We start from the raw sequence: 13952 nt of genomic DNA, 5'->3' as shown, positions 1-13952 counted from the left end.
AGTGTGGTGGAAATGATGTGGTGTCTGGATTCTATAAACCTGTATTTGAGGAGATCTGTGGGATAGATAGTGGGGTGCAATCAGCCTGGGGCTCGTGACCCTCAGGAGTGATGTTCTGCCAGACTGTAAACTTTAATAAATCTCATATAATGAAAGAATCTGAAAGAAAAGTTTTTATCTTCCTTCTCTTTTTTCTCTTTGACTCCTGCCTTCACCCTTTAAATCGTCTTCTGCATATAATTGTACAGTATAATGGACACTTTGAATAAAATATTCTGTAATGAAATGCAGCTGAGGAAATCCTGTGGTTTACGTGCTTCAGGATAATAAGACTGTCAATAAGACTGTCGCTTTCGGTGAATGAATTTCCATCCTGAAAGCCGACACTCATAAAGAGATCCGAAGCTCAGGCTCAGAGCTGCATCCTCCTCCTCTTCCTCCTCCTCCTCCTCCTCCTCCTCCTCCTCCTCCCCTCTCCATCAATGCTTCAGCTCCTCATTCAGTACAAAGCCATTTAAGCACTGTGTGTATGTATGTGTGTGTGTGTGTGTGTGTGTGTGTGTGTGTGTGTGTGTGTGTGTGTGTGTGTGTGTAAGAAAGGAAGGAAGGAAGGAAGGAAGGAAGGAAGGAAGGAAGAAAGGAAGGAAGGAAACTAACTAACTAACAAGCAAATAAAATAGAAAGAAGGAAAGAAAGAAAGAAAGAAAGAAAGAAAGAAAGAAAGAAAGAAAGAAAGAAAGAAAGAAAGAAAGAAAGAAAGAAAGAAAGAAAGACATTTAATAGGAGAAGAAAGAAAGAAAGAAAGAAAGAAAGAAAGAAAGAAAGAAAGAAAGAAAGAAAGAAAGAAAGAAAGAAAGAAGGAAACAAACAAACAAATAAGTGACAAACAATAAAAAATAAATAAAAAATAAAATAAAAATAGGAGAGGAAATAAGAAAAGAAAGAAAATAACAAACAAAACAGAAAGAAATAAAGACAATTTAATAGAAGTACAATTTAATTTCTCTCTCTCTCTCTCTCTCTCTCTCTCTCTCTCTCTCTCTCTCTCTCCTCTGTGCCAGCCTCTCTCGGCTATGCATGTTGGCGGAGCTGCACGTCTGCGTCATGACCTGCGTGATGCATTGCCTTACGAGGCTCAGATGATGTCATATCCTCCCTCTGGCTTCAATGGGCGGAGCAACGATCTCTACTACCAGCCAGAGGCCTTAAGAGCACAGGGGCTGGGCCACGCCCTGCATCGCCTGGAGAACGACCAGAGGCAGGAGCAGGAGGCAGCCTACCTGGCAGGAATACTGCGCCTGATAAGCGAGGCAGAGAATAACGGCCAGGCGAGACCTGAGGATGAAGAAGAGCAGGTGGAAGGAGACTTCCAGGAATCATACCCTCCAGACTATGATGAGACAGAGCAGACAGTGAGCAGGCCAAAACCTCAGGCTATGATGGACCCACAGCTCACCGAGGCTCTGCTCAATCGCTACAGGCAGGAGAGGATGATTCAGGCGGGCCAGGACCGAGACCAGGAAGTGCTCAGGTGAGAAAAACACCTTATAATATATCAGCGTTTCCATACTAACAATTATTTTTTTATGTATTATAAAATGGTTTGTTACTGGGAACCAATCAGCTTCCTCTGGGTAAAACACTTTCAATCCTACCAATGGCTGAATGGTGACTGGGATGTAAAATAAAGAGTGCTGGTGGAGGAAATGGGGCATTTTCCATTGGATCAAAAAAGCGTAAATTAAACTGTTGGACAGAAAACACAACAACTTCTCCCTCTCTGAGAAGCAATAATGCAGTAAAAATGTAATGCTGCTGCTGAGATAGTAGTCCCTTTGGGCCAGTTATTACCTCAATTTCCATCAATAACTATAAGAGGTGCATAGTTCAACTCAATTCACTTTTATTTAAGTCAAGCTCCATTTCTACATGCAGATTTTAATGACCGTAAGAAACAAACCAGAGGTGATTATCATTAGAAAAAACCTCCTGAGATGACCATTTCTAAGAAAGAAACCTTGAGAGGAACCAGACTAAAATTTGAGCCCATCTGACACCAAACATTTGGGTTATAGATCATTATTTTGCAACTGTATAATCTTCCTGAGATGAACATTCCTAAGGAAGAAACCTTGAGAGGAACCAAACTAAAAAATGAGCCCATCTGACACCAAACATTGTGGTTCTAGATCATTCTTCTGCGAATACTGTAGAAGTGAGCATTTTGTTAAAGGGGGGGGGGGGTGATGTGAGATGTGAATGAGACCTTAGCAAAGGACAATGTTTACAATGACAGCAGTAGTTCTGTTGAGATTATCCGCTGGAACAAGAATGAGACATAGAACATGAGGTTTCTTTTTAAATATTTAGGGTATTACCCATCCAGAACCCTGCAAAAACAGACGTTTGAAACTTTGACTTTACACGTGCAACCAACATTTGCATCCTCACCCCCATCCCTATTGCTTTCCCCAGGTACCTGGTGGAGAAGGTAATCTCAAATCTGGCGTCCGAGAACCAGCTGAACCCATCCAACCGGCGAGGTAAGTGGGAAGTCGCGGCAGAAGCCAGCATCGGACGTGACAGAGCGGCGCCTCTGAGACGAGCTAGGCGCTCCCTAGACTCCGCCCCCGCCACCCCTGCCGATACCGAGGCCTCTCTCCTGCGGGTGAAACGAGTGGGCGATGAAGACCAAGACGATTTTGGCGATCAAAACAACCAGTCGCCTCATGCTGGCCTGCAGAGAATGAAGCGCATTGACACCGACCTGCCTCCACCCGCGAAGCACAGCCGCAAACGCCGCTCGGTGACCTATGACCCCGAGCTCATTGCTCAGCACATCATCCAGTACCTGAGAAAGTGAGATATATATATATATATAGAGAGAGAGAAAGAGAGAGAATGAAAAAAAAGAAAAACAGGAAGACCGAAAGATTGCAACAGTTCACTTGAAGGCAGATATGTTCAAGAACTCACTGTTAACTGCTTATGTCTGGCGAATCAATGTATCTGCTTCTGCGTTATAATAAAACCGTAAACACGTTCAATTATCTGGTCAACATGCTAATGCATATACGCAAAACTGATTTTTTATTTATTTTTTACTTATGAAGTTGCAGTAGATGCGCTGCATTTGGCAACCTGTCTGTCCTAGGAGGAGTTATTAGTATTGACCTCATTTGATTTCCTCACGATTAAATGATCCTTCACTTATAGTTTCCTTCATCTAAACAACCACAGTAAACATTATATCCTTAAACTTTCACTTCACTTTCACTTGTCAAATATTAAACATTGGCCATCATTTTCACAGTGGACACATTATCAGATTAGCACCTTATACTTTCTAAAAAGGACTTGACTTCCCAGTCTAAGGTTACTGGGGTTTAATGATGCTACACTTCTAGCATGAGAGGAATTATTTTTTAAGAAACTCTTTAAAGATATTAACTCAAAGTCTCTCAAAGAATTTTTCTCACAGAAAATGAGTAACAACCCATACTTCCCTCTGTATTAAGCCCAAATATTTTTTTTAATGGCAGCAGCTAAATCGAATCCCAATTTAGATGCCAGAAATTAGGCATTATAGCTTTGAAGAGAAACATCTGGGTACAAAATTGAAAGATTGTCCCATTTGTGCCATTGCCATCAATGTCTTTGGCTTGTATATGCTAACTTACTTTTGACCAATACGTTTATTTCCCATAAATATTTCGCATTGCATTTTTACAACCCAACCAAAGTTGGCAAAGTGAAACCTAATTAGCTCAAGGAGTCAGTTAGCAAGTCCAGTCTTCTGCAAATTTCCGTTTTTGCCTCAGTTTGGTATATTTCAACATATAAAGGACCCAAATGTCAAATTTTTAGTCACCTTAACCCCATAGCTTGAGGCAGCAATGGTTAAATGGCTAAAGCACTGGGCGACTTGATCAAAAACACCAAGTTCAAATCCCAACATCATAGCTTATAGGTTAAGATGTACTTCTGATCGGATGAGTTCAAATCCTCAAACAACCAAGCTGCCACTGCTGGGCTTTTAACCATCATCTGCTCACTTGTATAAATGAGATAAAGTTACTCTGAATCATTATATCTGTCAAATGTCGTCAAAGTAAGTGTAAAATGCATTGCTAAGCTAACAAAGCTAGCAAAACTAGCACCGTTTGGCATCTTGTGTCACTTGTAAGATACTTTGGATTCAACCAAAACAGTTGAATCGCTTGGTCTGGGTCATGAAAGTCTGGCTTTGCAGCTAGTGGAACTGGCTAATGAGGCAAATGCTACCAATGTAGTGTTCTTACATGCTTGTTTTTCTTTGTGAAATGTGCAATGTGTCACAGTTTAAGAGTCTCATCCAAAATATCAACCAGGAAGCAAATAAGAAACAGTTCAGATTTTGGAAATAGCTTCCCAGATTCCAAAAAAATAAAAGACTATATTGTCATAGGTACTAGTAAACTTAAACTTTGCATGTTACACAATGTGGGGTCGGAGTGCACTGTCAGCTATGATACTGTAGATGAAGCAGAGATGGGTATAGATCTTGCTCAAGAACCACACAGTGGCAGCTTCATGATACCAGGGTTTGAACTCACAACCTGTTGATTAGCATCCCAGAGTATAAACCAAGAACCGTTAAACCACCACTTTCCCAGCATGTATATTTGTATTAGCTGCTTATGACTGTGATTACTTGGCTGTCTATCAAGAGCAACTGGTGTGCTGAACACTTTAATGTTTCCCAATGGAAATCTGGTAAAGAGTCTGGAATTAGGAATTGAACTTTATGGAAAATATTACATTGTTAATCACTGAGGAACTGAAAACACTAATAATATTAAATTGTTTATTGTGATTTATCATTGAACTAGGATGTGAGCTTTATCCAAATTTTTCTTAGTTGCACCAAAGAGAACATCACCCAGTGTTAGATAATGAGAACTGGATTGAGCAGATCATTGGATAAAAAAAAAAAATAAATCCAAACAGGATTAAGATCCACCAGTTTCCCCAATGTTAACTGGGCTTATCTATTTATCTTACAGATATGAGTAAATTTTAATTTAACAAAAAAACACTAAGACCAACATTTTCACGGATAACTCTTTATTGATGGAACTGTCAGATATTTGAATGCAGTAGTAGAAGATCATGATTTAACACCAACGTTCACACCAGAAAAGATTTTCTGGGTTTTACAGTGAATAAAAAAAACCTGTAGGACTACTGAGAATGTTGTTTCACATTTCAATCTTAAATTGATCTCAGTTATTGAGAAATTCAAAAAAGAGCAGATCCATTGTGGTAAGACCTCAGATGTTGGCAGTGAAGCACACACCTATATTCCAAGTTAACTTTTCAGGTCCAGCTGAACTTCAGGCGTTAACTGAGCACTGTGTCGGTTCTTTCTGATCTGGTGTTCGGACAGCGTTTGACCTGCGTGTATTACTGAAACCCAGTCTGTCCATCTTCGCCGTGGACGTCATTGGGTGTAGCTCTGCCAACCCGCCCCTGCCACCCCCAACCACCCCCACCCCGCTTTGCCTGTGGCTATAGTACATAAACGTGTTGACAAACCCGTTCTCAAATACAATTCTGTGTTTGACACGTCGCCTGTCCTTTTTTTTGGAGTTCCTGTTCTTTATTACTCTCTCTCTATCTGAGAATACGTGCAAGAAACCGTGTCTTAAATCATAATTGTATTTTATGCTTTTTTGTTTGTTTGTTTCTCCGTCTGTGTGCTTGTGAAATCTTATCAATCTTATGCATCTGTAAGTTGCAGGTGGGATTGTGAAATAAAAAAGAGAAAAAATGTCACGTTATAATAATCAATAAAAAATTGATGTTGATGTCAATCTCGTGTCTCAGCTCAAAATTTGTTGCTTAAGTCATGTGTAATAAACACCGGGAATAATAACGCATGCGGTTCCTGGTTTCATTCCCAAAGATAGAGGAAAATTCAGTAAATCATCTTACGTATATAAGATCCTGTTATTCTATAATAATAATAAAAAAAAAATACTAAATCATGAATCATTCAAGGTCCAATTTGAGAGAAAAAAAAAAATCTGGTCCAGAGTTCTGCTTTCACTGAGGCCTAATTGTTGGTTTTGCTTGATGTGGGATATTTAGAATAAATGTTGCAGACTAACGGCCCTGTGAAGAACCCTACAATCCACACCACACCACGCAGTGGAACCAAACAGGGAACAGAGAACACATTTGATGCTCTTGAAACAAGACAATATGAAAATCACTTTGATGACTATCTACGACGACATCCTTCCGCTTCTCACGAGGTGACAAAGAATGAAAAACGAGTGTCCTCTTATTTCCCTGCCTCCACCTACAGCTGGAGAAGTCGTTGGTTCCGGTTGCTAGGTGACCGACTCTAGTTTCTATGCGGTGTTTTTATGTAAGTGTCAGGGAGATGATGTCATGCTGTGGGAGAGGAGGAAGTGGAAGACGAGGAGGAAGAAGTTGTTCTCACGTTGTTTTTTTCCCCCACCAACTTCAGATGAAGGATGGAGAAATTCAGTCCCACATGAAAGGGATTTTCAAAAGAAAGATTAAAGAATGTGAGGAAACATATCACAGAACACATTACTTAAACCAGAGCAGCCAGAGGAGCTTTTATCAGAGACCCCTGCCATAGAGGTCTCTCAGTATACAGTTTTGGATGTAAGGGGTTTCTATAGGTTGCTACCAGAGTGAAAAATCAATGGCAAGTCTTAATTGTGGTCTTTTTGTACATTGACGGAGTCAAAGTGGGATCACGGATTATTTACACCATTAGACGAGCTGCAGTCAGAACATGAACGATGCGATGAGTTAAAGAAAAGAAAAACGTGAAAAGAAATGAATAGTGCAGAAAACACAGATTAAAAAATTTTGAAAAATTATGTGGAAAAAACGAATAATGGCAAAAAAAATATGTAAAAATAAATAAATCATTTAGAACATATAAATTATCATTAATATAAAAATCGTGTAGGAATTATAATTTTTTTTTAACATCAAAAATAATCAATTAAAGTAAAAGATACACGTGTAAAAATGAATAATGTGAGGGAATAAATAACTGAAAGCATGTCGAATGAATGAATCTTAAACATTTTTTAACCAAATGTGTGAAATTCTATGAGGTGAGGATGAAAATCATATGAAAATAAATGAGAGAAAAAAAAAGTTAAATAAACAAATTGTGTGGGGAAATTGCATGTAAAACCAAATTCATGTGCGAAAATGAATCATGTGATGAAGTCGTGTGGGGAAATCACACGTGGAAATAAACCATGTACTGTAATCACGTGTGAAAATGAACCGTGCGTGGAAATCACACGTGAAAATGAATCATTGGGGAAAATAACAGCATGTGGCGCATAAATGAACCTTGGAAAAAAATCATCTGAAAAATCTGGTAAAAAAAAATACATAAATCTTGCATGGCTCATTAACAATCGCATGTTAAAATAAACAAATTATTTGGAAAAGGAAATGAAAACATATTTTAGATTTTTTTCAATTGAAACCAATTACAATAAAAATAAGAGATAATGAAACAAATGAAAAAATTCTGTTGTAAAAAAAAAAATGTGTAAACTATGTGAAAAACTAATAATCATTGGAAAAAAATACAAATAAATGAATCATTTGAAAAATCTTATGTGAAAATTAATGAGGCAGAAAAATACCAAATAAAAATAAACGGTGAAAAACACAAAATTGAATTAAAAAAAAATAAAAAATTGCAAAGAAAAGAAAGAAAAAGAAAAAAAAAAAACATGGAAATCATGTGAAAATACATTATACACCATATGGGCAAAAAGTATTGGGACACCTGACTTCAATAACACCCTTGTTACTGAATAAGCAAATCTCACATAAAATCGAGTGGAACATCTTCCCAGAAGAGTGGAGGTTATTATAAAAGCAAATGTGGAATTAGATGTTCCAAAAACATAGACGGATCTTATGCTCAGATGTCCATGTGTTTTTATCCATATAGTGTAGTTGTACCTGATAAATTGTCGGCATGCTTCATCGTAACGTCCGTACCTGTGGTATCCTTCCATCACCAAGCTATGCTTCCAGTAACAACCCAGTAACTGAGGAACACAGAACAGAAGCTGTCTTTGGTCTAAATGTATCAATATAACATATGTAGTTCTATAATATCATTTTAACTCGTATCGAATGAAGTTTGATAAATGGTTTACCGTCACCATCCTTGGCGTCATCTGGGAGCAGCGCATCCTGGCGGTTGCCCAGGACGAAGGCGAGCGTGGCGAGGATGCCGGCGTCCAGCACCCCCAGCATGGCCAGTACGTAGGCCCAGTGTATGCTGCAGTTCCCTGCAGAGAAACTCTCAACACTGTCTCCACACAGGGCACGCATCTCAGCACAATCCCACGAATCTGGGAAGAGCACGCAGGCTAGTGCCAGACAGAAACCTGCAACGCAGAGATGTAGCATATAAACGTAACCTTCAAATAATTTTGGCCAGTTTTGCACTCAAGTCTCCATCCGTGGTCAGATGGTTACCTCAGAAAAATGATAAAACAGTGATGAACGTCTTAGTTACATGGTGTCACCTAAGGACAAATCTTACTACTAGGCATTTTATGAATAAAATACTATGTATGAGCAAAAACTTTTTTTTCTTACGTACTTATTTTAGCACCTTATTTTAGCTGCCCACCAAAAGAAAAATCTAATAATCACACACAGGACTTGTTCATTAGTATTATTTATTAGAAAAATGCTTGTTTTATGTCAACGCCAACACAATAATTTAACCTGATAACAATTCTACAGTATCAAGTCGCCACACTCGGAACATTATCCAGTATTTTAACGTTTATTTTTCTGTAACTTTTGTTCTTTATACAAAGTAATTATGGCAATAAGTTGTTCTGTGGTTTGATTTTAGTTTTCATTGTTGAACAAGACAAAATACATTCAATAAAGTTGCAATAAGTTTAAGCATTTTGAGAAGCGGTAACGGTTTTGCTTTGTTTTTGCGTTGTAACCACGGTGCGTTACAAGACTTCATTTGAATAAATATTTGTTGACGATACGGATGTGTGCGTCGTCTTTATTTTAATAGTGATCTTGTTTTTAGTTGAAACGCTTCTCATTTTAAGACAGAATATATAATGAGGACAATTCTGTTGAGTTCGTTGTTTAGTAGCTCTGGTTTTAAGGTCTTTTCACGCACATAAAGAAAAACAAAAGTACGATTGATACGTGTTTAAACGCTTATTTTAACATTGACATTTTTTTCTTTTCTAAAGTCTAGATATGTTTTCTTGTTTCAAGAAAAGTGTCATTATTTTACTGCACTGGCGGATCGTTTGACTTGTTTCTAATGACTTTAATTTCTTAAATCGTGCATTTATTTCTTATATTTAAACGCTTATTTGTTTCAGTGACGGATTCTTTCTCATACAGTCTGAGGAAGTTTTTCTCGTTCGTTCGGTTTGGCTCGTTCGGAATAAATGTATTCGTTTCAAATTTATGTTCTAATCTAATATTATCAACAAAAATATTGGGACACCTGACTATTCCAGCCACATCTGTTTCTTCTCCAAACTGGTAAAGTTGTAGACACACACAATTGTATAGGATTTCTCCCTTTGAACTAGGAGACCCAAACCTGTTCCAGCTTGATAATACCACTGTGCACAAAACCAGCTTAATAGAGATCTGCTTTACAATGTTTGGAGTGGAAGATCTACTGCTATAGAGCCCCAACCCTATTGAACACCTTTGGGATGGATTTTTCACCCTGGCTCGTCACCTCACCTCACCTTACATCACTACCTGACTTTACTTACACCCTTGTAGCTGATTTAGCACAAATCTCCACTAAATCTAGTGGAAGATCTTCTCAGCTTGTAGGTCATTATAATAGCAAATGGGGGGTAAATGTGGAATGGGATAATCAGAAAGTTGAAACTCTTACCAGCAGTGAGCTGTAGCCAGGCGCAGATCTTATACACGGTTGCGGCATTGCAGAAGCGAAACAAACACAGACATCCAACGCTGACCCACACCATGGTAAGTGAGATGCACACCAGTACAGCCGGTGACTGGAAGGCTGGAATCGGGGTCAGTGTATGTAGGGAGCCTGTGCACTCTGGAACTGGCCAGTCTGACTCCACACACACCTCGAACAGGCCCAGCGTACCAGTCTGAGGTGGCATCTTTCCACCCACACTGCTGGCCGGGTAACGGAGCTCACGCGTGCCCACCCAGGACGGCTGGACAAGAATAACCACCTCGATGACTGCAAAGCAGAGCGTGCAAATGGCCCACAGGACGCCCATAGCCCGTGCACTCCGGACGAACTCGGTCTGATAAAGGCGGGCCACCTCCGCCGCATGGGGCTGCATAATGACTGCTGCGAAAACAAACCTGAATACAATACAGCATACTTTAAATTCAGTTTTTGTTTCCCACGTGATTTAGACTGAATGTGTTTTGCAGCATTGCATGAAATTTGTGATTAAACTAATGATCACTAACCGTCCCGCTAGAAATCAGCACTGCTACATTTTGTTCCAGACCTCCATTTAATTCATCTGCATCAACTGCATTATCAAATTGTGCTGGAAATTAATTTTTAATTCCATAATGCAAAGAAATAATGACAAATCTTTGGTTATGGTTATAGTTTTGGTGTTTGGACCCAATATTTCATCTATTGTTGATCTTTAACATCATTAACAGTGTTAACTTCTACAGCAGTTTGAGCTACAGGAGCTCATCTGTTGGATCCGACCACACGGACCAGCCTTCGCTCCTCACATGCATCAACGAGCCTCGCCCGCACACGACCCTGTTCACCACTGTTCCTTCCTTGGAGCACTTTTGATAGATTCTGACCACTGCAGACCAGGAACATCTCACAAGAGCTATAGTTTTGGAGACGCTCTGATCCAGACGTCTAGATGTCCCAATTTGTCAAACTCACTCAAATCCTTATGCTCGCCCATTTTTCCTGCTTCTAACATCAACTTTGAGGACAAACTGTTCACTTGCTGCCTAATAAATAAATCCACACACTAACAGGTGCCATGATGAAGAGATCATCAGTGTTCTTCACTTTACTGCTCATAATGTTATAATGTCATAATGTTATGTCTGTTCGGTATATTATATATATATATACAATCAACTAAATAATAAAAACTAATCAACTAAAACTAGGAAAAATGAAAGAAATAATATATTTAGAGCCTTTAACACCTCAGTTGCTCAGCTGTATAACACTGAGGTAACTGTAAGTCACTCTGTATAAGGGCATCTGCCAAATGCTGTATATGTATAACTAATTTCAGCAACAGCTGGCTTGACCGAATATTAATATGTGGGTGTTAAATACCGAAATATATTTACATATTTCCATTGCTTGTGTTTTTTCACAAAAATATTTACCAACAACAAAATGTCACTTCATTACAAAATAATTGAGTTTCAGTGTAATACCCAACAAATACAGTTTCAATGCAGCACTTGTTTTTCAGTAATGTGAAAAACATTGGTCAGGGTTCTGATTTTTTATTAAATTCTTTTACTTATTAGCGTTTATGCAGTCTACAGTCTCTGTGAAAAGTTTGGAAACACTTTCTGTTCTGTTTTTTGAGACACACATACATGTTTTTTGTTTCTATGCATTAAACTCAACCATGTAACCTTCTGAAGATTCACTTTGACCAAACAAATCTATAAATGTCCAGATGTTCCACTTTGTTTATATAAAAAAAAAATCTTCCCTCAGCATGAAGAACAGTTCCACTGGACAGTTCGTTTCTACAAAAATTCAGCAGAAATACTTTGCCGTGCCTCTTATAAAAACTTGCCCAAGATGTTCTTCACTAGTTGGAGATTTCTTTACGATCCAGTTCATCCCAGAGCAGTTCAATAGGATTGAGGTGCGGCGACTGAGCAGGTTGGTGAAGTTGGTTTCAATGAGCCGCAGTCTAGGAATGGTAGCCATGTTGGTTCAGGATTCCTTTTACTGTCTCCAAATAAAAAACGTTAAGCATTAAGCTTCGAAGTCCTTGTTTGACTGTGGTGGTGAAGCAGTCTGCTATCATCTTCTCTTGTCTGTTAGAGACAGAAATGTCACATTTGGACTTCACAAAACTTTCTTTCACTTATTCACTGTCCAATTCTTATTTACAATTGTTTTTTTTGTTTTTTTGCATAGAAACAAAAGGAAACCTTGTGCATGTGTCTCTCAAAAACCATCAAAGACTAGGTGTTTCCACACTTACATTAAAAATATATATTATTTGTTGAGATTTGTGGTGTCAGCTGAAGACAGAGCTCATTTCTGGGCCAGAACAATTTTACACAGAATCCTGAAATTAAACAAACCGGGAGACTGATTTAATTGCCATGTCATGCGTAATAATTGTATACGTATATTGCTACATGCGATTAACACCATTTCAGTTATAGATCATCTCAGAGTTCAAACAGGGGTATAAGAAGAAAGCAGATTATACATGTCCTGAGAAAATCACAAAGCTGCAGTGTTTATATTTAGTGTATCATTGAGCTGGAAGGCTGTTCTATGCTGAAAACAGTCAGCTTCAGGAGAATCTTTCAGAGAATCCAGTCATCACAGCATGGAACGATGCAGTGAAAACAACAGACCAGCAGGGTCTTACTGACACGTTGGGACTCATGAGGATGTTCTCAGACACGGCTATGGTGAAAGAGATGATGGTAATGATGCTCACATTAATGGAAACTGGACAAAAAAACAAGCAGGATCTGCATGCCAAGACGAATGAGTAGATGAGAACGAGATGAGAGCATGGGATGATAGAGATCACCTCTCTTCTCCTCAGGCTGGCCGTCTGCGACACTGTGTCCTTCAGCAGGAAGCGAAAAAAACCCACATCAAAATCCAATTACAGAGAGACGCATTGTCGGCAAGTGAGGGAGTGAGACGAGGGAGGAGAGAGAGGGAGAGAGAGAGAGAGAGAGAGAGAGAGAGAGAGAGAGTCTCTCCTCCTCCTTGTAGGGTAACCGTGGCTATGATGCACAACATTAACAGCAGGCCAACACCAATAGAAAGCGATGTTCCTTCAAAACGTACAGAGGGAGGGGTGATGAGGATGAACGAAAGAGTGATAGAGGGAAGAGGGTGGCAGAGAAAAACAGAGCACCTGATGCTCTCCTGCTCAGAGAAATAAAGAGAAGACAAGAGGAGTGTTAGCATACGCTAGGAAGGAAAAGGAGAAAATAGAAAAGAAAACAACAGAACAGGATGTAAATCATGATATTAAACCAAAACCTTTTTAATGTTGCTCCTGCAGTCAAACAGTCATGTAGACCTTTTTTTCATATCTCCTTACTCCTTCAATTTTCCAGACATTGGGACACCGTAAATGTTTTTTTTCTCCAGTTACCACAAAGATGAAAGCACACAATTTTATATGACTTTGGTTGTGCCAGCATGAAATGTTCCTTTCAGTCAAACTTGGAAACCCAAACCTGTTCACAAATCACTCAATGAAGATCTGCTTTCCATGGATTGAAGTGGAAGATCTCCTGCTATAGAGCTCCAACACTATTGAACACCTTTGGGATGAACTGGAAACATGACTGCACCCCAGGTCTCCTCACCTCACCTTCATCCGTACCTGACTTTACTACACCCTTTTATTATTATTAAGGTTATTATAACAGCAAATGGGGACTAAATGCAGCTTAAAAATGCAACTTTCCAAGGAACCTCCACCGTACTTCCCTGTTGCCTGCAAGACACTCATTATTGTACCGTTCTTCAGCCCTACGATAAACAACTTGTCTTTACCTACACTAAAGTATCGCAGAGTTCGACATCAGATTTTCAGATCAGTCCAGAGCACCTGATGCCATTTTTTCTGTATCCATACTTTCATGCAGAGTTGATTCGCCCTAAAGAGGAG

The 13952-nt window shown here is 39.1% G+C and overlaps 2 protein-coding genes across 3 annotated transcripts in view; one reads left to right on the top strand and one right to left on the bottom strand.

Annotated features, from left to right (window-relative positions):
• The window catches only part of pcsk1nl (proprotein convertase subtilisin/kexin type 1 inhibitor, like), a 12273-nt gene extending 6418 nt beyond the window's left edge, over window positions 1–5855 (top strand). Inside the window, exons 2-3 of the mRNA XM_083555056.1 lie at window positions 1062–1531; window positions 2476–5855. Coding sequence (XP_083411182.1) covers window positions 1062–1531; window positions 2476–2863 — 858 coding nt within the window. The 3' untranslated portion in view covers window positions 2864–5855. The remainder of the gene's footprint in view (window positions 1–1061; window positions 1532–2475) is intronic.
• lhfpl4b (LHFPL tetraspan subfamily member 4b) lies at window positions 5090–13066 on the bottom strand. Of its 2 annotated transcripts, none has more exons than XR_014535839.1 (5): window positions 12852–13066; window positions 9968–10419; window positions 8220–8453; window positions 8020–8108; window positions 5090–6511 (listed from the first exon to the last, which is right to left on the bottom strand). XR_014535839.1 is itself a non-coding variant. In XM_083555075.1 (5 exons), exons 2-4 carry the CDS (start codon window positions 10395–10397, stop codon window positions 8083–8085), a joined length of 690 nt encoding a protein of 229 aa, XP_083411201.1. In that variant the 5' UTR covers window positions 10398–10419; window positions 12852–13040; the 3' UTR covers window positions 5090–6511; window positions 8059–8082. The 2 variants fall into 2 exon arrangements, 1 of the variants encoding a protein (XP_083411201.1); XM_083555075.1 differs by having other exon boundaries at window positions 8059–8108; window positions 12852–13040.
• Window positions 13067–13952: the final 886 nt, after the last annotated feature.

Source organism: Silurus aristotelis, assembly GCF_946808225.1.
Source record: "Silurus aristotelis genome assembly, chromosome: 11".
Classification (NCBI taxonomy): domain Eukaryota; kingdom Metazoa; phylum Chordata; class Actinopteri; order Siluriformes; family Siluridae; genus Silurus; species Silurus aristotelis.
The sequence above is the reverse complement of the archived record's forward strand: the minus strand, read 5'-3'. Positions and strand labels throughout refer to the sequence as shown.

Coding starts and splice junctions, on each gene's coding strand:
- lhfpl4b (XM_083555075.1), bottom strand. CDS start 10,397: ATGCAGCCCCATGCGGCGGAGGTGGCCCGCCTTTATCAGACCGAGTTC. Junction 8,454..9,967: donor CTGGCTACAGCTCACTGCTG/GTAAGAGTTTCA, acceptor TCTGCGTTGCAG/GTTTCTGTCTGGCACTAGCC. Junction 8,109..8,219: donor TGACGCCAAGGATGGTGACG/GTAAACCATTTA, acceptor TGTGTTCCTCAG/TTACTGGGTTGTTACTGGAA.